Source organism: Leiobunum rupestre, chromosome 3 (genome assembly GCF_980474605.1).
Source record: "Leiobunum rupestre chromosome 3, qqLeiRupe1.1.hap1, whole genome shotgun sequence".
In the NCBI taxonomy this organism is placed as follows: Eukaryota; Metazoa; Arthropoda; class Arachnida; order Opiliones; family Sclerosomatidae; genus Leiobunum; species Leiobunum rupestre.
The window spans coordinates 53,356,149-53,378,908 of NC_143386.1; the positions used below are offsets into that span (position 1 = coordinate 53,356,149).

The 22,760-nt window shown below is 37.1% G+C and overlaps 1 protein-coding gene across 1 annotated transcript; it reads left to right on the top strand.

The window, feature by feature from the left end:
- Nucleotides 1-367: 367 nt before the first annotated feature.
- LOC149952589 (uncharacterized) lies at nucleotides 368-3,682 on the top strand. Its single transcript, XM_090170210.1, has 9 exons — nucleotides 368-819; nucleotides 875-1,022; nucleotides 1,074-1,212; nucleotides 1,267-1,585; nucleotides 1,644-1,744; nucleotides 1,802-2,110; nucleotides 2,164-2,695; nucleotides 2,754-3,034; nucleotides 3,095-3,682. Exons 1-9 carry the CDS (start codon nucleotides 371-373, stop codon nucleotides 3,628-3,630), a joined length of 2,814 nt encoding a protein of 937 aa, XP_090026336.1. The 5' UTR covers nucleotides 368-370; the 3' UTR covers nucleotides 3,631-3,682.
- Nucleotides 3,683-22,760: the final 19,078 nt, after the last annotated feature.

Consider the following 22,760-nt stretch of genomic DNA (forward strand, 5'->3'; position numbering starts at 1 on the left):
CGCTTTCAGTAAATTTTTAGTAGAAAGACTGGCTAGTAAACGTGGAATTAAATGGTTCCTACTCGTAAGATCTGTTTATATGAGACCTTTAGGAGGTGAAGAGCAAAGAGCGGAAGTACGACCCTATTTCCGGAGCACTATGCAAACAACATTAACGCTCGACGTCATTGAAAACCAGCTAAATGACTGCATTGAAACAATACAGTCAGCAGCGGAAAACTTTGAAGCGACAGGTATGTACTAAAATTTATAAGTTATATTTTGAACTAAAACATTATATTTTTTGATAGGATCGGGTTGGGTTATTGACCGTGTTCTGTATGTAGAATTAAATGTAGCATCTTACCAACCGTTACGGGGGTCATCGTATATGGAACTACCTGAAAAACTATCTCAACGTCACGCGATTCTTAATATTAGAAACGAAAATGACGAGAAATGTTTTCTCTGGTCAATTATCGCTAAACTTCACCCAGTTCCTAAGCTTCATAACCCTAACAGGGTTTCTAAATATACACCTTATGAAAATGAACTTGATACCAGTGATATATCTTTCCCTTTCAAATTAAACTCAACAGAGCTTAAAAAATTTGAATTAATGAATAATTTATCAATATCTGTGTTTGGCTACTCGGGAGATATATTCCCTCTTTACGTAAGCGCTAACAAGTGTGGTAAGGAAAGGGAGGTTGATTTGCTATACATCACCGATGAAACTAAAGATATTGACGATGGGAATAGACATTACTGTCTTATACGAGACCTAGGAAAACTGTTACAGCATCTAACAAAACACAGAAGTACAAGTTATTACTGCAGGTAATTTAGTTTCCAATATATTAGTTTGCAATCTACTAATTATTTTCTGTATTAGAATGTGTCTTCACCGATTCAGTGGAAATAACGCGGAACAGCGACGGGATGCGCATATAGAAGAATGCGCCACTCACGGCGTCCAAAAAACAGTTTTCCCTACCAAGAAGAAGACGATTTATTTTGATAAATATGAGTGGACGGAAAAAGTAAAAAATAAAAATTATTTAATTTAACTCTTAATGAAAGGAAATTATTAGGTACAGTATGTATTTTACGCCGATTTTGAAGCAATCCTACCGAGAGTTCAAGGATGTGATCTAGATCCCGATTTAAATACCAGCAAAGTAAACATGCACATCAGCTGCGCGTATTCGTGGGTGCTTGTTGGACCTAACGGTAAGTTATTTGGCAAAATTCCCTTTTAGATATATTATAAGAGAATACTTATAGGTGTACCTGTTCGAACCGATTGCTATCGAGGTCAAGATGCAACTCGAAGATTTCTGGAGTCTATTCTGGAATTAGAGAAGGAGTTGATGGAACTCTTTGAGACCAATGTACCAATGATTATTACCTTGGAGGAGGAGGAACAGTTTCAAGCTGCTACGCATTGCTACATTTGTCAGAAACAGCTAAATCGGGGAAATATGCCCGCTGTTCGAGATCATTGTCATTTCAGCGGTAAATATAGGGGGCCAGCGCATAACCTCTGTAATCTTCAAAATAAAGTTCCAGAATTTATCCCTATTTTCCTTCATAACCTTAGCAGGTGAATTTCTTAAGTTAATTAACCAGGAAATAAACCTAATAATAATAAATCTTCATAGATACGATTTACATCTTATATGTCAGGAGATTGGTCATTTTAAGGAACAGACACTTGACTGTATTCCTTCCACTAGCGAAAATTATATTTCACTCAAACTAGGTAAAATATATTTAATTATGAATTTAACCTTAACAGTAATTTTATTATTATTTTTAGGGAGATTTCGGTTTTTAGACTCTTATCGATTTCTAAGCGATGGCCTCGATGCTCTAGTATCTAATCTCGTTTTGGAAGGAGCCAGTAAATTTCAGATTGTTAAGAAATATTTTGAAAGTGATAAAGTTGAACTGCTTTTGCGGAAGGGGGTCTACCCGTACGAGTATATGGACGACGAAAAGAAATTTGACGAGACGATGCTGCCACCTAGAGAAGCGTTTTTCAGTTCATTGAAAAATCAAAATATTTTAGAATCTGATTATTTACACGCTCAAAATGTTTGGACAGCGTTTAATATTCAAACATTAGGTAAAATTACAATAGTATAAATATTTCAAATCTCTTAAACTCGGTTTTCGTAGGAGAATACACCGACCTCTATGTGAAAAGCGATGCGTTGCTCTTAGCCGACGTTTTTGAAAATTTTAGAACATTATCTATAACTCATTATAAACTAAATCCCGCTCACGCTTACACCGCACCAGGTTTTATTTTTAAAGAATTGTTTCCTTTGCAGGTGGATCTTGAATATCCTCCAGAGTTGCATGACTTACATAACGATCTCCCAGTAGCGGCGGAATCTAAAGTTATTACACATGATATGCTATCTCCATACTCCAAAGATCTCTTAGGAAAATTAAATATTAAGGAGAATCAAAGTCTACCAAAACTTCTTCCTAATTTAAATAATAAAGAGAAATACATAGTACATTACCGCAATTTAAAATATTATGTAGAATTAGGTTTGAAAATAACCAAGGTTCATCGAGCTCTAACCTTCACTCAAGGAAAATGGTTAGAAAAATATGTTAGATTCAACACTGAACAGAGGAAATTATCCAAGAGTTCATTTGAAAAGAATTTCTGGAAACTAATGGTTAACTCTGTTTTCGGGTAAATCAATTTAAATAATTTATTGCTGTTTTTTCCCTTACTTCATTTAATTCTTTAGAAAAACATTGGAAAATTTACGGAAGCATATAAATTTCGAGTTGATTCATAAACCAGAAAGAATGTTAAAAGTTACAAGTTCCCCGCAGTTTGAACACTTTACCATCTTTAATGAAGAGTTAGCCGGCGCTCATAAGAAGAGAGCTAAAATTGTTCTTAACCGGCCTATATTTACCGGATTCACCATTCTAGATTTAACCAAGGATCTCATGTATCGGTTCCATTATGGATTCATAAAAAATACGTACGGGAACAAAGCATCACTATTATTTACAGACACTGGTAATTTAATTTAATATGCATTTTTTATTTAAATAGTACTAATATATAAAATATTTACAGACAGTTTAACGTACAACATTAAGACGGATGATGTTTATAAAGACTTTGAAGCTCATAAAAACCGCTTTGACTTCTCTGATTATCCACCTTCGCATTTCCTTCATTCTAATCAGAATAAAAAAGCTCTCGGTTATTTTAAAGACGAGACAAATTCGCAGTTAATTCAAAGCTTTGTAGGACTTCGTCCAAAGCTTTATTCTATTAAATTGTACGGGGAGTCTAAGACCGCTGAAGAGATAGAAAAGGAGTTGCGATTGGGGAAATCTTTAGAGTCAATTTTAAACCATAAAAAGGTTTGTAAGGACGTTGCCATGAACGTTATTAGAAACGTCATCCGCCACGAAGACTATGAACGTTGTCTTTTTAATCAAGAAACCATGTCAGCCGAGATGATGCGTATAGCTAGTTTCAAGCATGAACTATTTACTTTAAATACTAGAAAACTTTGTTTATCACCAAATGATGATAAGCGATACATTCTACCCTGCGGGGTTCGTACATTAGCGCACGGTCATAAAGATATTGAAAAATTATAATGAATGCTTGTATTTATGTATATATATAAAAAAACTGCTATTGCTATAAATTGTAAAAAATTATTTTATTGGATACATTTTACACATAAACTCTTTAATCATTTTATCGTTTACATATTTATCTTTCTTAAACCTAGACACAATGTTATACATTTCTATTCCTTTACACCTGTTTATAGCAAAATAGATACAGAATGCTCCACACGTATTACTAGAATTACTCTGTAATTGATTAGAATTAAAAGTTACAGTTTTACTGTTTCGTTCAATAAAGTCATTAAATTTAAAATAATCTGGCGGGTTTCCAAAGGAATCCATGAATTCACAATTTTTATGTTTTGAAAAATATATTAGAACCCAGTGTTCTCCAGGTTCAGCACTCGTATCGGTATTTACAATAAATAGAGAAGGGAATATTTTTACGTATTTAGGTAGCTTGTCAGCCGCGAACACGCCTTGAAATATACTTTTAGTACTTAAATCTTTTTCAAGAATTTTAGTTATCTGTAGCGAATCCATTAATTACTGTAATCGAAAATCACGGTTCGATTTTTATCAATTTCAATCAAATTTTGAAACTCAGCGTAAATTAGAATGGAAATCGTCTCCGGTAACGGTTTTGCAAATTTTAATTCTAATCTCAGGTTACTGTTTTTTACAAGATGCAAGTGATTAGCGTTGTTATTAAGATCCGAGGTTAAATTGTACGCGAATAAACAATTTCCGTTAGGGTAATCTTCCCGACTTATCTGATTCCGTTCATCTACGTTCCACTTATTAGTTTGAATGAAAAGATTGCAATACGCTTGAATATATAGATTTTCCTCAAAGTTTAGAGATAACGCCTTATGAGGGACGCTGCTACCGTCAATGTACAATCCAATGCTTGATAAATCGAAATGTTGAAAGTTGTACGGGGATTTTTTCAAATCTCCTAGAAACGCTTTTTGTTCCACAAACCCGATAACAACTTTCTTGGGTGCTTGTCCGGTAAATAAATGATCTTGCACACTAGCCATAAGACCAGCGGGTATAGAAAATGAGGTGCACTCCGAACGAGTTACAGGATATTTAGCGGTTCCATATTGTAGCGCCTTGGCTTGAGCGAGCGATAGTTCCGGTATCACTTTAACTTTCCCCAGATAAAGGGAAGCTGATAAAATCTCCACTTTACATTTTACGTCGGAATGAACGCAAAAAGCTGCTCTATTTTTATCGAATTTAAATTTCAAATCAACCATATTTAATAAAAAGCGTGGTTGTTGACATAAATCAGTATGGACTACGCCTAACAAGTCAATCGCCCCTTTTTGCGCTAAACTCGCTCGTTTAGAGAAACCATCGTTATCGAAAAATGAATCGAACTTTCCAGGCGTATCCCGATAGAAAAGTGAACTCGTTAAATAACTTTTTTTCGCAGAATCTCCGAACGTTAATAAAGTTTGTATCATACTTTTATAAGCGTAATTTTGACTGGAAGGTGTTACTGATCTTTCATTAAGAAATACGTGGACGTCGCTAAAAAGCGAATGAAGAAACAAATTCTCGGGGGCGATATTGTTGGCTGGAGTTCCGGCGGCCCCACCCGCAACACCTGGAACCGCGGGTTGCGGTAGTTGACCATTATCTTTAGTTACCTTAACTCGAACGTGCAGCAAAGTTTGTGAAAGGTCTATATACGTTTCAGAGTTACCGTTGATAGAAAATGTAATTGATGCGTTATCAACTATATTTGATATTGGATTATACTCAACCCATTCTCCACCAATAATCGAAGATTGTGTCATAGGTACTTGAAACAAATCTAGCTCGGAATTTATACACTCAACTGAGTGCGGGTGTAAAAGGGACATTATGAGAATATATCGGAACGTTTAGGGAACCGTCCTTTCGATATCCTGCCTGCTGTTGAAATGGCGCTTTTCGACTGAGTTCGTTTCCTTTTATTTCCGGAACCCGTCATCCTTTTAATATGATCCGTAGCTGAAGATGTTAGTCTCATGGCTTCATCAGCTGCTGAAGCTAAAGTTTCCCTTCCAGCGTTAAAATAATGCGATTTAAGCGCTGTTTTAATTGGGACTCCGCTAACAACATCAGTCGCTACTTTCGCTCCGGTACTTAAAAGTTTTTTTCCCAAGTAAGTAGCGCCTTTCTTCAGTAAAGGTACCGCGAATCTAAACGCTGAAGATAATATATTTCCTAGTCCATGTCCTCTTTGCACGGCTAATCATCTATATACAGGTATTCCACCGAAACCAACCTGGTTTAAATAGTAACTTTCATAATCAGTTCTTGAAGGTGAATATTCAGACCTCATGATGTTAACTGTTCGCTCTCTTAAGCTAGAATGAAGGTGTGTCCTGAATGATTAAAGGTTTATAGTGAAGTCCACATTTTACGGGGTTTAAAATGTAATACAACGTGAGCTTTTCCACTATGAAACTGTATTGGCTCACCTAAATCATCTGTTATATTAATCTCTATAGTCTTAATATTATTACACACGACTGGTAGGTAATGAGGTTGTGAAAATATTTTTGTAGTTGTTTTCCCATTAGACTCGGCTTTCTCTTCGACGCTTATGATTCTTAATAGAGGTGCTAAACTATCCCCAACAACGCTATTTTCAACCAGATCAGAATAAACGAATAAGGAATGTAACCCAGCGTTCATATCAACTGGGTAGGGGGTTATCATTGAATTTAAAATGGTGAAATCATTATCTCTTCTATCCTTAAAACCTAGTAAAATCGATAGATCGGGGCCAATTACAGCTCTGATTTTCGGTTGCAATTTAACTTTAATTCGATTAGAATAATTTAAATAAGCGAATGTAACTTGTTCTTCTTCTTGGTTGTGGACGTTCATAACATGTAATAGTTCTTCCGGAGTTTTATAAAAACCCGCGGGAACTTCAATTATTTTATCATATTCGAGAGGGTCTTTAACTAGAGGGTTATCAGTCATTTTATCATATTCGAGAGGGTCTTTAATAACCAATAGATTAGGTTTTCGAACGTTATGCCATGTCCGAGGATAGCTTATTTCCGCTAACCCAACTTCGTACTGTTCCTCAAATCTTAACGGTTCAGCTAAATACGTTCGAAATTTACCAACGCTATTATCTTGGTAATATAATGACGAGGAATCTGAAGGTAGCGTTACGTAAAAACTCATTTTAAATCCACTTCTTGTATCCAAGAATTAAATGTAGGGTCGTAATCTTGCCACTTGACATACAGTTCTACGCGGCCGTCCGATTTTTTCCTCTTTTTTATTACTTTTTCGATTATGAAGTAACAGTCTTTTAAATCTCGACCAACAATCTGAACCTCCTCTCGATAGAATACTCCTAAAATGGGGTTAGAATTTAAATCCATCAGCTTATATACAGGTGGGTCACGTGGTAGTCTCTCAGCTATTTTAAACAATTCTGTAGTAAAATTCGGGTTATATTTCTTATCGAAAATTGATAAATTTCTACTTATTCTACAAATATCTCCAATTTCAAACGCGTATGTTAACGGAGGAGAAAAATTTACCGAACCGTAAAGATTTTTCCATATTTTAGCAGAGTTATCTAGAGTAACTTCCGCGGGTTTACATTTAATTGATCTGTGATAACTATTGTTATAAGCGTTTATAATATCATCTAAAACGTCGATATATTTAAGGGTGTTATTCTGCGTGAAATAGCGATATAAACGAGATTTAAAACTTCTAATGAATCTTTCAATAATGGACGCTTTCATTTCTGATCGGGTAGCGAAAAATTTAATGTTTCTTCGTTGTAATTCACTCTGCACTTCTTGACAGACAAATTCGTTTCCATGATCACTTTGAATTCTTTTCGGTTGACGGCCTTTTTCAAAAACGTTACGTAACGCTTCTAAAATTGTTACACCTTTCTTATTTTTAACCGCTACAGCCATAGCGTATTTGCTAAATATGTCGATAATACATAATACATAGCGAGATCCTGAATTATATTTAGACAGCTTCTGAAAATCTGCCAAGTCCGCTTGCCACTGTTCGTCAATTCCATAAACAATAGTTCGATTTCGTTTGAATCGTCTTCTAGCAGGTTTATGCAGCGTATATGTATTCTGCTTTATTAGAAATTGTTTTACTTTTTCCAATGAAACCTTTAAACCTTTATGTCGAGCTGAATTATAGAGCGCTCGAACTCCAGCGAATGACCCTGGGTCTGCGGGGTTAGTATAGATCTGCTCAAGTTCTTTCTCCATATTGGGTAATATTTTGATGTAATGGCATGTAACGCCAAAAAAGGAAATTAAATAATTCTAATATTATAATAACTATGATAATTAATACAGCTGTGATAATTTTCGGTGATTTTGAAAATGATTGTGATAAATAGGCTAAAAGTCCCAAAGAGACCGTTTCTGTACAACCTTCCATTGTAGGATTATACTATGAAATGAGAACAAAATTATCAGGTTAATATATTTTATTTAGTATGTATCCAAGGTCTTAGAGGACTAGGTGAAGATGATGATAACATTGAACTACTTGGTGGTGTATGAAATACAGCGAATGTTTTTAACAGTGTCAATCTTACAGGATTTTTAATTAAACGTTTTGAAATATTTGACTTATGAATGCCCTCGTAAAACTCAGTAACTCCTATAGGATCAATCACTGTTCCAGGCGTTTTTCTCACAGCGTCATACAAAAGATCGATTATATTAGATCCTCCAATCACTTGTCCTCGAATAGAAAGCTCTCCTGAGTTAGTCCATCTAATATATCTAGGATCTTCCGTAGTCGCTCGGTATAATGAAATTGCATCACTAACATAAGTTGCAGGTAGAGAATAAGATATTTGCGCGAACCAAGTTTTAGGTCGTTCAGAGTTTTCAATAACGGGAGAGATTTGCTCTTTACGTACGTAAGTTAACCGTCGTTGGAGAGTTTGATTGTATAATGCTAATTTCTCTGATTCGTTTAAATCTGGATTATCTAGAATAGATTTCATTTCATCATCGAGTGTCTTCTCTTTTTGAAGTTCAGGTGTTTCTTCTGTTTTGGAAGGTGTATTGTTTTTTAATCTCTCCATTACATCTTCAGGTACTAGAAGCATTTTTCGAGCCATCATCGGTTTATAGCTCGGCTTATTGCACTTCCGGCGACTGAGCTAACGATAGATAGCAGTGGCGCTAATAAAAATGGAAGAAAACCACCCTTTTGTACCAGTATCTTTCGTCGTTTTGATATAGAGTTCTTCTTCGACACGTTTCGTATAACCGCGCTATGTTTCTTTAACCGCTTACGATGACGTTCTGACAGTTCAATTGTTCCGTGCAATACATTTATACAACATTCAACGAGAGCCAATATAGCTTCCTTGCTAGCGTATTTAATAGCTGTCTTTCTTTGATTTAGATTACAGGATGTTAGGAAACGTAGAAAGTCTATGTTTTTCTTAACTCGTTTTGAGACATCCATTTATAGATTTTCTTAGCCTTTCTTAAAGCGCAATGAACAGTTTCGGAATGAAAAGGACAGTCTAATTCAACGTCTTCTAGTTCTGATAATTTAGGACAACCGGTATCTTCGATGTTAGTTACTGGAACACCGAGGAGTGTCGATAATACTGCAGCTTTTTCTAAACCTTTGGTGAAAAACGAAGTCGCTTTTTCTGCTATCTGATTGCAAATGTCACGTCTCGTTCTGTAAGGACGTTCGCCGTCATTCCATCGAAGGTGACAAATGTTATGAGATATCCATCTGCATTGTCTTTTATCTTCGTTTGAAAGCTCTTTGAAAGGGCATGGAGATTTGAAAGTAAACACTTCCGATTCTTCAGTTTCTAATACTACGTAAGCTAATTCTTTAATAATCCACTCTCGATTAACCCTAAAAAAATTCCCTTCTATAATACACTTCATTTTGGAATAAAGACAGCCGATTCTTCACCCGGTATTAAACCTGTTCGTAGTAAATACTGATCTGGGGTGTGAGGTTTCAAGTCAACTAATAAATACCCAAACTTCCGTGACGTAGCTTGTTGAAACGCATCAATAACGTATTTGCTATTGGTTGGAGATATCTGCCTCGCGAGATGATAAATTGTTGATTTATCTCGTGGTGATTTAAAAATAAATAGATAATGAGCATTTAAATTTAAAGTTCTTATTTCTTTTCCGGGGTAATAAAGGTTTTGCATTAAAATTAGTACGGAGGTGTTTCTGTGATGAGATCCACGAATAAATAAATTAGTTACATCTTTATTATTAGATATCTCGCATAACAAATCGTCTAAAATAACTAAATTCCTAATTTGCGGGTTTAATATATAAACATCGAGTAACCCTTCGTGAAACTCGACTGAAGGTGTGTGTTCTAATATTGATTGAAATAGTTTCGGCTGATACTCGGTATAACACCATATTATCCTCTCCGGAGGAGGGGATATACAGGTCTTCTTATATTGAATCAACCGTCCCACCAGGAATGACTTTCCGCATTGGGTGGACCCGGCTACAAGCCCATTCATTGGATGTTGTAAGCTTAAATCCATAATGGTAAATGAGAATCGGAACATTAGTGCAATCAATTTTATTAGTTTTTACCTCTCCGAGGGGACAAAGTCCCCTAGGAGGGGTTATACAACGACCGTGTCTGTCTGTGGGTGGGTCTGTGGGTGTGTCTGTCTGTCAGGACTGCGAACGCGTTCGCATTTTCGGTGCAAAGTGTAATCACTGCGTACGCAGTTTCTCAAAGGGTTGGCAAAACCACCGTGTGACGGTGGGCGTTAACGGATGCATTTGCGGTTTGGTTTGGATGGTGTTTTTTCGCTCACCGTCGTGACGGTTTGGTGTATTACGGTTATTGTATTGTTTATGCGTAGGTTGTGAGTGTTGAATTTGTTGTGTTTGTGTTCTGATGGATGTGCATGTTGAGTCTGTTGTGTTTATATGGGCGTTTTCTCTCCAACTTCTTCTTAATGACTTTGGGACGGACCGAGTGCTGAGTGTAATGCTACCTCTCAACGTCCAATGGCAGGGTTTCCACCAGTTGTACACGGTAGTCGTCTTAGTATCAATTTGCGATCGCATCGGGCGGGATTTGAACCCGAGACCTCCTGATTGACAGGCGGACGTTCTACCACAGAACCACCGACACTTGTTACGCCTCATTGAAAATTAGACCTTCAGCTTTATCGGAAGCGTATTTAATAGAGTACGAAATTTTGGTTTAATTGAAATAGAATTGAAATTGAAATTATTGCATCGAAGAAATTCTAATTTAGCGTTTCTCTATTGATTAAAAACAAATGCGCCACCCAGGTTTCGAACCCAGACCATTCGGCTTGGCAGTCGAGCGCTCTACCACAGAACCACCGATAGCTGCTTAGATTCACTGAAATTAAGACAGGCATCGTAAGCATAATAGGTAATAAAGTCTTTTTTTATTAATGAATTTATGAAGGCCTAATCTGGTATTTTTTAAAGGTTAAATCTTGTTTTAGCGCAGTCAGCCGAGATTAGAGGGTTAAAGGGTAGACCCTGTGGGTGGTCCACTTTCTTAACGACCTATATATAGTTCTGTTAATTCAAAGGAGATAATTTAACGTTAATTGCTTTAAAAGCTGGCGGTTAGTCAAGTGGCTCTCTGTGCTTTGTTTATGGTAAGGTTTTTGCTTCTTGTAAATACATTTGGTGTGGATATTTGGATATCTACGATTTCTTGGGTGTGCGAGTCATTATATGATATTGGAAATTGGACGGCATTGGTCTTTTTCATGTGGTATGCGTCACAACGTCAACAGGAAGTGAACGAGTCGTCCACTACCAGATATCTACGGTATCTTCATCAAGGGCGAGTGTTGAAATAAAATGAGCGTTAAAGATGCGGCAAGTATTTCGTAAGCGAGTAATTCCAAAAAGCCTCTGTAGATATTTCATTAAAATTTGCTTCGTATTATATTTAACTGATAAACTTGTTCTGTAAAAGGGTTTAATTCAATTGTGCATTGTTATAGTACGTCTAACTTACTGTTGTAACTACTTAACTTATGATATTCTGAATAAATTAAAATTGGTCGTTTCGTCTCAATTATTTTAATTATAATTAAAATTTTATACCGGGCGGGATAGAAATGGGTTAATATTTTTAACAAATAACTCTAAATTGCGGAGATATATCTTTAAGGGTTATCTCGAGAAATTAATACCACTAGGGACAATTCTTCCGAGGAGAGGTATATTTTGGCTTGCCAACTTGTTTAACAAGTTTTTAGCATTGCATATTATTAGTGACATTATATTATTTAAAATTTCTTTCGACAATTCACAGCGAATAGTAAACATTTCAATAATATTTTCACAATCTACCGACATAATTATTTCATAAAAATGCAAATCTACACGCTTAGAATAATCCGTCATGATACAATCATGCTGGAGTTGAGATGGATGATCAATTTGAGAGCCATTGCACGTTTTCTTAAGAGCTCCGTGTAATTGTTTAATTACAACGTTAGTCATCGCCTCCTTTATTTCCTTGATTTTCTTCAAACACTTCTGAATAGACTCGTACTGGTCGAGGAAATTCAACCAAGAAGATTGAGCGAAAGCTACCCCCTCTTTAGTCGGTAACAGTTTTCCATAGTTTACCCCATAACCATGGTACATTTGTCTAACATCTAAAACCTTTTGTTCGGCAAATCTATGAACCGAAAACCGTTTGGTTTCACAACCTGTGAAAACCCATGAAGTTTCAGCTTCGTTATTGAAATAAGCTTCAATGGCATCTTTCTTTGTCCATAGCTCTTGCAGTTCCGCTTCTGTTAGTTTGATGCCCTTTGTTAAATCTAATAGACCGCAGTAGATGGTTTCATCTGCATAAACGATTAACCCTTTGTCAGCAGACACAGGAAATGAACAATTCCTATAAAATAAATACATTAAGACAAGTTAAGAATTATCACTGAGTATTCCTACTTACATTTTAAGGCTCCTCGGAGTCACTTCCAATACAATTCAGATGGTGAACTTTCTAAATATGGTCTTACTATTATACGGTTTTCCCTTTTTATACTCTAAAATTATTTATCTTCGATATCTTATTTATTAAAATGGGGCTTAAAATTAATTCCATTCTACGTATACGCATTTTGAAGTGTATCGCGTTACGTATATAGGAATTTACCCGGTCCTCATACGGGATCACGTGTACAATTACAATACTTGAGAACGATACGTTTCTCATACTTAAAATATTCGTTTAAAGAAATACTCGTGAGATAGGTTCAAGTGTCAAGCACACTACAATGATATTAAAATGAAGTTTAAAAATGTTTCCATTCTACTTTAACAACGAATATTCCATGACGTCAAAACACTCAAATCCATGTTTTAAATTCAAATTAACCGCGCCCCAATTCGCGCACGTTAACCGCGTCCCATAACGTCAAAACACTCTTAAATTCAAATTAACCGCGCCTCCCGGGTAATCCGTGCCCCAGGAATTCCGCGCACGCGCGCTATCTCCCACTCAGGTTATCACTTTTTACATCATTTCAACTTATTCCGTACGATAAAACGCGATAAGATATACGTTCAAGTATCTTTCGAGATAAGCGGAGATATATGAACAAGTTGGCCTGAACACAATATGTTGATATACGGGAAAACAAATCGTCGCGAGGAATACCCTAAATACATTGACTTTTCGATGATTTTACCCCCATTTCACCCCATAAATCCCGGATCTCGATCCCGAAACTAAACCTGAACCTGGGATCGACGCCACACCCTCACTTTCCTTCTACTGGCAGGTTCTGAAAAACATGCCCAGTCAGAGCAATTCAGAACACCCTGTACAATAGATTAATAGTTTCAAATTAAATAGTAGAAACAAACTACAGTAGTTGAGATTATTTTCCGAGCAGGTTTTTGCAGCAAAAATGGACGATATAATGATAATAAATTATTTTTACATTTCAGAGTATTATTTGAAATATGGTAATTTTTAGAAAAGAAATGCCCAAGCACAGAGCAATTTATTCTTTGCAAAAAGCTCAACATTTGAAAACCAAGCCTGCAAAGGAGAAAAATCTCGTTTTAAAGAGGCATCTAATCAGAGTTCTTTTCCACAAGAACCAATAACAGCGTCTTGGTCACTAGAATGTTGTCTCGAACTTCAAAAACAAACGAATGCCTTTAAACCTGTAGCTTCGCAATGCTGTATTCATCCAAAACAAAACCTATTGTTGGCTATTAAGCCAATACCGCTTGTAGTCCTTTATCAACATATTCAGACAAGCTTTGACGATGACATTAAACTAACGTTACCAACAGTTTTAAACCTAATATTGGGATTTCTACGGTTGGCAGAAAAACATTTGTTTGACGTTCACGAAGAATTAAATCTGAATTACGAGTTAATTTATATTATATTTCAATTTTTGTTTTTTAGAAAATAAACTGAAATTTTTTTTATTTTTATTAGTCAAACAAGACTATAGTGGAAATGAAATTCTTCCCATAACTAGGCTCTTATCAACTGCTATGCTTGGAGGAGGATTCGAACCAATCGGTTAGATAATTGATTAAACTGGCCAGACACACCTCAACGTTTTGTTGAAAGTGCGGAACATTTTAGTTTAATGTCAGAGAACAATGTTTTAGATGAGGGTCTATTATTCGCTTTGGTAAAAAGGATATCTTGTAAAAGCGACTTTGTTTTTTGCCCCGGTATACCTTAAACTAAGATTCCTAATGATTATGTATCCCAATCAGTTCGTGTAGATAGCCCCGTTTTACGATATCAATTCAAAACATGTGATATTTATTATATTCCGGAAAAGACAATTCCAAAACGATTTATTAAATAGTGCCACCACTGTAGTTACGTTACAAATCTGATCGCGAAAGCTAGAAAAAAGAAGTAGCTTGAAAGTCGGACAAGAAAGTATAAACTGCTGCGTACAATGCCTTGAAGAATTTCCACATTTTAGACCTACCCTGTGAAAAGACTTTATAAAGAAAATCCCAAAAATTAAGCAAACCTCCACGAATTAACCAAGATTACCTTATGATTGAGGATAAAAAACACCATTCATTTCAAGAAGAGATGGAGGGAAAAGGGGAAAGGAAACCACTTGGACAGGGTGCCCTGATCTTTAACGAAGTCAAGGTGATCAACAAAATTACCTGGAATTCCAAATGAAATGAATTTAAAGACTTTGCTATGGCAAAATATGATAACAACGATTTAACTGAAATTTTGGAAAAATAACGTAATCCACCAGCTGCTACACTGTACATTATCCTGTTTATCTGGAGAGACTTAACTTCAGACTTCCATCTAATAGGGCCCTATTTTATATCAGCATCCTCATATCTACAACACTTTGACGCTGATTCACTCTTTAATACAATGAAAGCTTACAATATAAGTTTATATTTTATTTACTTTATAATCACAAGATACAAAATTGGACAAAAGATTAAGGTAGACGATATAAAACGTCCTCTAACGAGAAACCCGGCGGAAAAGTGTTTAAAACGGAAGCTGCGTTTCCGCGTTGCACTGCAATTGAGATCCGTTGGGTAAGGTACTCAGCTGCGCCCGGCTCGCCAGACGCTTTGTGAATTCTTCGCCTTATCGCGTGGACCAAGGCACGGCCGTCTGTCCCAAAAGAGCCGAGAGTCTTGATAGCCACGGCCTTGAACATAAAACGGCCCTCCAACCTAGTTTATTTGGCATTCTTCTTCGGTTCAGCCTGGGTTGCTGCCCAGAGAGGGGCAGTGGAAGAAGAAGCCAAATAAGATGGCACTAAGGGGTCTGTACAAGTAAAATCCCAAACGAGGGATTTCCCACCGGACCAAGGGACGAGCGACATACCGTCGGGTCGCTTTCCGTCAACACGCGACAAACCACCAGAAGGCTCGAGAATGGTAGGAATGGAATGTCATTTACCGCACTGTGACTCAACCCATGAGTGCCGTAAGAGTCAACGTCATACCCGCATACACACGTGTGTGGGACACATATTTGTGCACCTAGCCGAATACCGACGGCGATACGAAATGAGTCGTGGGTACCGAGACATGGCGACGGAAGAGCGTTTAACCAAGCTCCGGACTCCTTGGAATTTACCGACAGCAGCCAGGCATTGTCGCAGCTAGACGTGGCGTGGTCAGACAAACGAGAGATAGTTTGGTCGGTCACAGAATTCTCCCACGCATTTTGGTAGCGCCAAATATTATTATTATTATTTAGCTTCAACGCTGGAAAAAGATGACAAGAAAGCTAAGAGAGCAAGCCTCGACGCGTGGCGAATTCCCAGCCCACCTCCGGACACCGGGAGAGATGACTGAGCCCATGGTTCCTCTTTCATCAGCGTGTTAGTGACGTCATGAAGCGCCAAACGGAGAGTGTTGTCGAATTCCTGGAGACCAGCCTCACTTTTCTAGATTGGGGCGCAGCGAAGAAGGTACGAAAGCTTTGGAATTGCCATGGAATTTTTCAGCAAGAAAAAACCGTGATGGGCATAAACTTGTTGGAGGTTCTCTTTAATGATTCCCAAAGCTTTCGTCCGCAATGGCCTCTTCTGAGAGTGGCCGCAGCATCGAACATAGAAGTTAGGTGAGCTTCATCGAAGGCGCCCGAATTAAGGATGAGAAGCTCGCATTTCGATGGATTCAGTTCGATCCTTAGTCGGCGGAAAGTTCCTAGAGAATATTCAAGTCACGAAGCACGATGTCCCGATGGTCACAGAGGGTGGAGTTGTCTAGATACCAAATGTTGAGCTCGGAAGACATACGAGAGGCCACCTTTTGAGCTATGAGACAAAATAGTGCCGGACCTAGAGGGTCGCCTTGTTGGACACCACGCTTGCAAGATATTACGGAGTTATCGAAGGTGAGGTGGGATGCGTTCCTATAGCATTGGCGTAGTAAAATATAGAGTTGCGGGATTTCCTTAAGTACGCATTCGAGGAGGCGGTCGCGGCGAATCATGTTGAAGGCGTTGAAGAAATCGACCTTGAGTAAAATCGTGAAACCGGCATGCGGGTAATTGACATAGCGGCGATCAGCGTGGGCTGCTGCCTCGGCTCCACCTCGAGCAAAGCATTATTTGTAACACGCCTTCCTCCTACCATATCCGGGGACGATTTAAAAACCTTTATAGAGGCAGATAGCGGGTTACAAACCGTCAACTGTATTCGATTTAAAACTAAGTTCCCTGAATACTCCTCTTTTTACGTTACCTGCAATGGCGATGAATATGATAAACTGTTAAACCAAGATAACTTCCCTCTTAATAGCTTAATCACCGAGATCTTCGGTGATTTAAAAGAGGATCGTAAGTTTGTTTACACTGATGTAATCAGCGATTCTGGAAAAAACAAAAATGAAGAACTTAAGGGTTCTGATGTCACCCACAATGATGAATGACGAATTAATTATTTTCTACCAGAATGTTAGGGGACTGCTAACGAAATCTGAACAAATTTTTGAGAACGTAGTTTTAGAAAACCTGCCCATTTACTGTTTAACGGAAACTTTTCTTAACACTGATAGTTTCAGCACTGATTTCTTTCCTGACTACTATAACGTTCATAGATCCGATCGAATATCCTTTGGGGGTGGCGTCCTGATAGCCATATCTGAAGATTTTCACTGCATTCGGAGAACGGACCTGGAAGGCGATTTCGAATCCGTGTGGCTAAATATCGAAGTAAATACAAATAAATTACTAATCGGTACAATCTACCTGCCCCCTCCTTAACAGTTGATGAATACTCTAATGCGTGTAACCATTTAAAAAACGCTCTATCAGCATATCAAGAGGACATTATTCTATTAGGTGACTTTAACCTCCCTAAGGTTACCTGGCCAAACCGTAACGTTTCGAACTGCTCTTACTATGTGAATATCAAAAGTGAATTTCTTTTTGATCTTGCAAATTTATGTAACTTCAATCAGATAAACAACGTTCGTAATTCTGATGGTAATCTCCTAGACCTGTGCCTGACAAATTCCCACGGTATAACGATAAAAACATACACGCCTGTAGTTAAAGAAGACCGATATCACCCAGCCTTCATTTCTACTTACCACGGATCTCTCCAACGATCTACCAGTAAATCTAAGAATACCTATCTTTTTAAGAAAGCCGATTATTTATCACTCTACAAACACCTAGAGTCTGTCGATTGGTCTAACTTGTATAACACCGATGACGTAAACACCGCCGTTGACATCCTTACGCAAAATGTTATAAAATCTATGGAGTTTTTTATACCAAAGAGGCCATGTATTAATTCCAAGAATACTAAACTTAATCGCAAAAAAATTATATATCCTGAGTGGTTTTCGTCGGAATTAATTAAATCACTTAATTGTAAGAAGATCTTACACAGAAAACAGGATCCCCGCCAGCAATAGCCACAAGAAGGCACGTGCCTACGTTGAAAAAGTGTAGGCCTACTTTGGGGGCCTCTAAATTTTTGAAACGGTGCCTATTATAACCCTCAATATTTTTAGTTACTAGTTTGTAAAATAAGATTTGATATTTCCATTTTTAGCCTACTGAGAGTAATATAACAGATTGGAAACGAAGAAAATCGAAAGTTAATTTTATCGAAATGTACTATAATTAGAGTACGGTTGACAACGCTGTCCGTGATTATAGATTTTCCCCTTGAAAAAACGTTTTCTTTTGAATTGACTGATAAGAGATGGTGACACCGGGAGGGGGAAATACGCCATGCTAGGCCGCAAAGTGCAGGGACAACTGTCTTTTTGCCTCGGTGTCAGTGAGAAGCTACAATACACACAACAAATACATTTAGTTTCTTGGAATTTGACGACGTCAGTGAAGAGGACCGGAGGGGGGATTGCTAAATCTGGATTTTTCTCTTTCTCGTCCCAGCAGAGGTAAAGCCCAAGCCTATTGCTTTGATAGGAAGGGGTTATTCTTTCAAATATTGAGGAATTTGGGTTTCCCCTTTTTCCCTCTTTTGCGAAGTCACGTGATTTCAGTGACCATCGAACGGGGTCCGTCAGTGATTAGGGCCTCGCGTTTCGTCAATCGTCATTTCGTTTTCGTCTCCTGAGCAAGATAGTTCTCAATTTCGAGTCTCTTTTGGCCATAATTTAACTAGATTTAATAGTTGATTTTCCAAAAGCCATTTTCAAGGCTAATAAGCTATTGTAGCTTAATTTTCCAAACAGCCTTTTTCAAGGCTAATAAGCTATTGTAGCTTAATTTTCCAAACAGCCTTTTTCAAGGCTAATAAGCTATTGTAGCTTAATTTTCCAAACAGCCTTTTTCAAGGCTAATAAGCTATTGTAGCTTAATTTTCCAAACAGCCTTTTTCAAGGCTAATAAGCTATGTGTAGCTTAATTTTCCAAACAGCCTTTTTCAAGGCTAATAAGCTATTTGTAGCTTAATTTTCCAAACAGCCTTTTTCAAGGCTAATAAGCTATTTGTAGCTTAATTTTCCAAACAGCCCTTTTCAAGGCTAATAAGCTATTGTAGCTTAATTTTCCAAACAGCCTTTTTCAAGGCTAATAAGCTATTGTAGCTTAATTTTCCAAACAGCCTTTTTCAAGGCTAATAAGCTATTGTAGCTTAATTTTCCAAACAGCCTTTTTCAAGGCTAATAAGCTATTGTAGCTTAATTTTCCAAACAGCCTTTTTCCAGGCTAAAAAGCTATTGTAGCTTAATTTTCCAAACAGCCTTTTTCAAGGCTAATAAGCTATTTGTAGCTTAATTTTCCAAACAGCCTTTTCAAGGCTAATTTGCTATTTATAGCTGATTTTCCCACTGCCTTTTTGAAACCTAATTAGCTATTATATTTACATATACTATAGCTCTGCTTTATCCAAACAGTCTTTTCGAGACTACTAAGCTATTACAAGCTTCGTTTAGAATAGGTTTTAAATTAAGTTTTAAAATATGAGCAGCCGAAAGTTTTAATCTGGGGCCCAAAAACGCCAGAAGCCCAAGAGAGAAGATGGTGTTGTTAGTAGTCAGAAAGGCGCGATGGAACGTTTTTTGAAATCGTCAGGCAAGAGTCATAATGATAATCCCGGGGAAAGCTTGGGAAATAAAGAGGGTTTAGAATTCGAAGGTGGTAATATTTCTGAGGTTTTTCCAAACGTCAGTTCTGCTATAGACATTGCACTAAGTAATGAAGCCGAAATTATTAGAAACCCTACTATATCTGCCGATGTGCAAGATTTAACTAATTTAACAGAAGTGCGCTTACACGAATTGGATATTAGTTTAGATAAAGATTGCCTTCCAGTTCAGCCTAAACTCAATCCTTTTCCTAAAACTTTAATGGGTGGTAAAAATCGTGGTTTCATTTCTTCTTGGTACGACAAATATCGAATGCTTGAGTATTCAGTTGCAAAAAATGCAGTTTACTGCTTTTGTTGCTGGGTTTGTGAACGGATTTTCGGATTGGAAAAATATGGCGAAAAAATTCGAAGAATATTTCACTTCGAATAAATCTTCCCACCAACTAGCCTATAGAATGTATTTAGACTACACTAAATTAAAATCTCGTGGATCAATAGCGTGTCAGGTTAATGGCCACCATAGACTTGACGTAATTAGAAATAGAGAGGTATTATCTGCACACGTGGAAGTCATAATTTTATGTTCTCAACAAGATTTAGCACTTCAGGGGAATACATCTGCCGATAAAATTGGAAGCAGAGGAAATTTTATTGAAATTTTAGAACTTCTGAAAAGAAAATGTCCTGATTTGAAAGCCAAATGCGAGAGTATGCCCAATAATGCAAAATATATTCACAGCACTGTACACAATGAAATAATTGACATTTGTGCAAATTTAGTAAGGAAAATGATTGTCGAAGAGGTCATCGAATCCGGTGGGTTTTACTCTGTAATTTCCGATGAAACCCGAGACAATGCAGGGGTGGAGCAACTAAGCGTTTGTATTCGATATACTAGAATAGAAATAGGTGTCGTACAAAGATTTCTAGGTTTCACTGATTTACATAAGTTCGATTCTGAGAATATCAGCTTGGCAATTATAAATCTTTTGACAGAGGGTGGTTTAAAACTGGAGAATTGCGTTGGACAGACATATAACGGGGCAAGTGTAATGAGCGGACACGTAAAAGGAGTGAGGGTGAAAGTAGAAGAGGCAGTAGGCGGACATTGTCCGTACGTGCATTGCTACGCGCACCGCTTAAATTTAGTTTTAGTTGACTGTTGCTCCAAAATATTGGCAGTTAGGGAACAACTTGGTTTGGTTCAGGCCATATATTTTCAAAGCAATTCGGTTATTAGAAGCGAATATTTTGAAAACTCCCAAAAAGATCTGGGCTATGAGATACTTAAAATGCCACAAAGCTGCGACACTCAGTGGTGGAGTAATAAAAAGGTGTTAGTTATTTTAGAAATAGACTCGGTTCCGTAGTTTTAACGTTAGAGAATCTAATTGAAAACGGAAAACCAGAGGAAGCTGCTGAGTGTCGTGGGTATATATCCCAATTACATAACTTTAACAACTTAATATTAATTGTCGCACTAGACGAAGTATTAGCAAAAGTAAATAGGGGTAGAAAGTCTATTACTGCCTTCAGATTTTACCTTCCACCATGCTTGACACCCTTTTTAAAGAGCTAGTGATCACGTGATATTTGTAACCAATAAGGAAAGCACATTACGCGTTAAGTAGTGCATTTGTGGTATTCCGGTCCGCGCTCAAGAAGAAAATTTTGAATTTTATTCCCTGGCAACCATGTCACCGAATCGCGATTTCAAATAGACTCTCTGTCCTTCGATAACGGTTGATTTTATTTAATAATTACTATATCAATTGTAAAATAAACAAAAAAGCTCGTAGCTATAGCTATTATTTCAGTTAAACTTGTAAATTGTTAGGCCTTAACATCGTAGATTTACCAATAAGTCCCGATCTCTGCTCTTAGAGGGCGCCACGCTCTCCACTATTTAAGTGAGCGTTATTCTAGTTACGGTTTATTTCTTTTCAAAAGTCGTGTTATTATTTTTAAAATGTCGCATTTTAGTTTCTATCTACTTTATTTAGGAACTAAATTAATCAAATTATCGAAAGCAAAAGTTTAATATTCACGTATTTTATAGAGAACTATTTTTCATCGTGGCGGGGCGAGGGGCAAGTCATTTCCGAAGCCCAAAAATTTTACCCCTCAAACGTCGTGCGGTTGGACCCAAGTGCCAGACTTTCTCCCCTATTTACTTTTGGTATTAGGCGTAACGAATTCCCTGTCGGAATACTTGCAAAGTTCGAAAGTAATTTTAACGGAAGCCGTTGCCATTTGCCAAGCTACCGTTAAGACCTTAGAAGAATGTAGGAACTCGGAACGTTTTGATTTAATTTGGGTAGAAGCTACTAAAATCACAGAATCTGCTTTTATTGCAATACCTGATCATATCAGCGAACCGATAGCTTTATGGAAACGTAAAATAATCCCTAACAAGAGATTAAAACATAGTGTGGTAACAAGTACAACAGGTAGCAGGGAAACGGAAGCAACAACCCTGATTCGAATTAGTTGATAAATTTATTTCAGAAATGAAAATTCGACTATTGGAAAACTCTGGCTTATTCAAAGGTATAATGGCGTCTGATCCTAACTCGGAAAACGATATCGTAACCCATTGTAACACTTATAATCGGTTTCAATTCGACCTGAATTCGTTAAAAAGCCAAATTAAAATAGCCAGAAATTTAATTATCCCCAAGAAAATTTACCAGCGTAATCGACTGCTTCCACTATTTAATTAAAATGGCAGATGGGTTCCCCGACCTAGTGAAATACTACAAAATTGTTTATTGCATTCCTTTGGCAAATACAATCTCAGAAAGAAGTTTCAGTTCACTCAAAAGAATTGAAACACGTCTGTGGATAACTATGGGAGAATTTAGGCTTTCAAATCTGGCTACACTGTCGATAAATCGTGATTTGTCGAATTGTTTAATAGAAAACTAAAAGTTAGTAGTCGACGAATTTTAAAAAAAAAACTAATCGAAGAGTGTCATTCCTTGATTAAAATGCCTTTAAAAAACTCAATGGGAAAATACAAATCATGTCAAAATTTAAAACATTTAAATAAAAAAAA

Bases quoted from the DNA above. Each gene is read 5' to 3' on its own strand.
- LOC149952589 (XM_090170210.1), top strand. From the start codon at position 371: ATGGAACTACCTGAAAAACTATCTCAACGTCACGCGATTCTTAATATT. The intron at 820-874 runs GTAATTTAGTTT...TTTCTGTATTAG, and splicing joins AGTACAAGTTATTACTGCAG to AATGTGTCTTCACCGATTCA. The intron at 2,696-2,753 runs GTAAATCAATTT...TTAATTCTTTAG, and splicing joins ATGGTTAACTCTGTTTTCGG to AAAAACATTGGAAAATTTAC.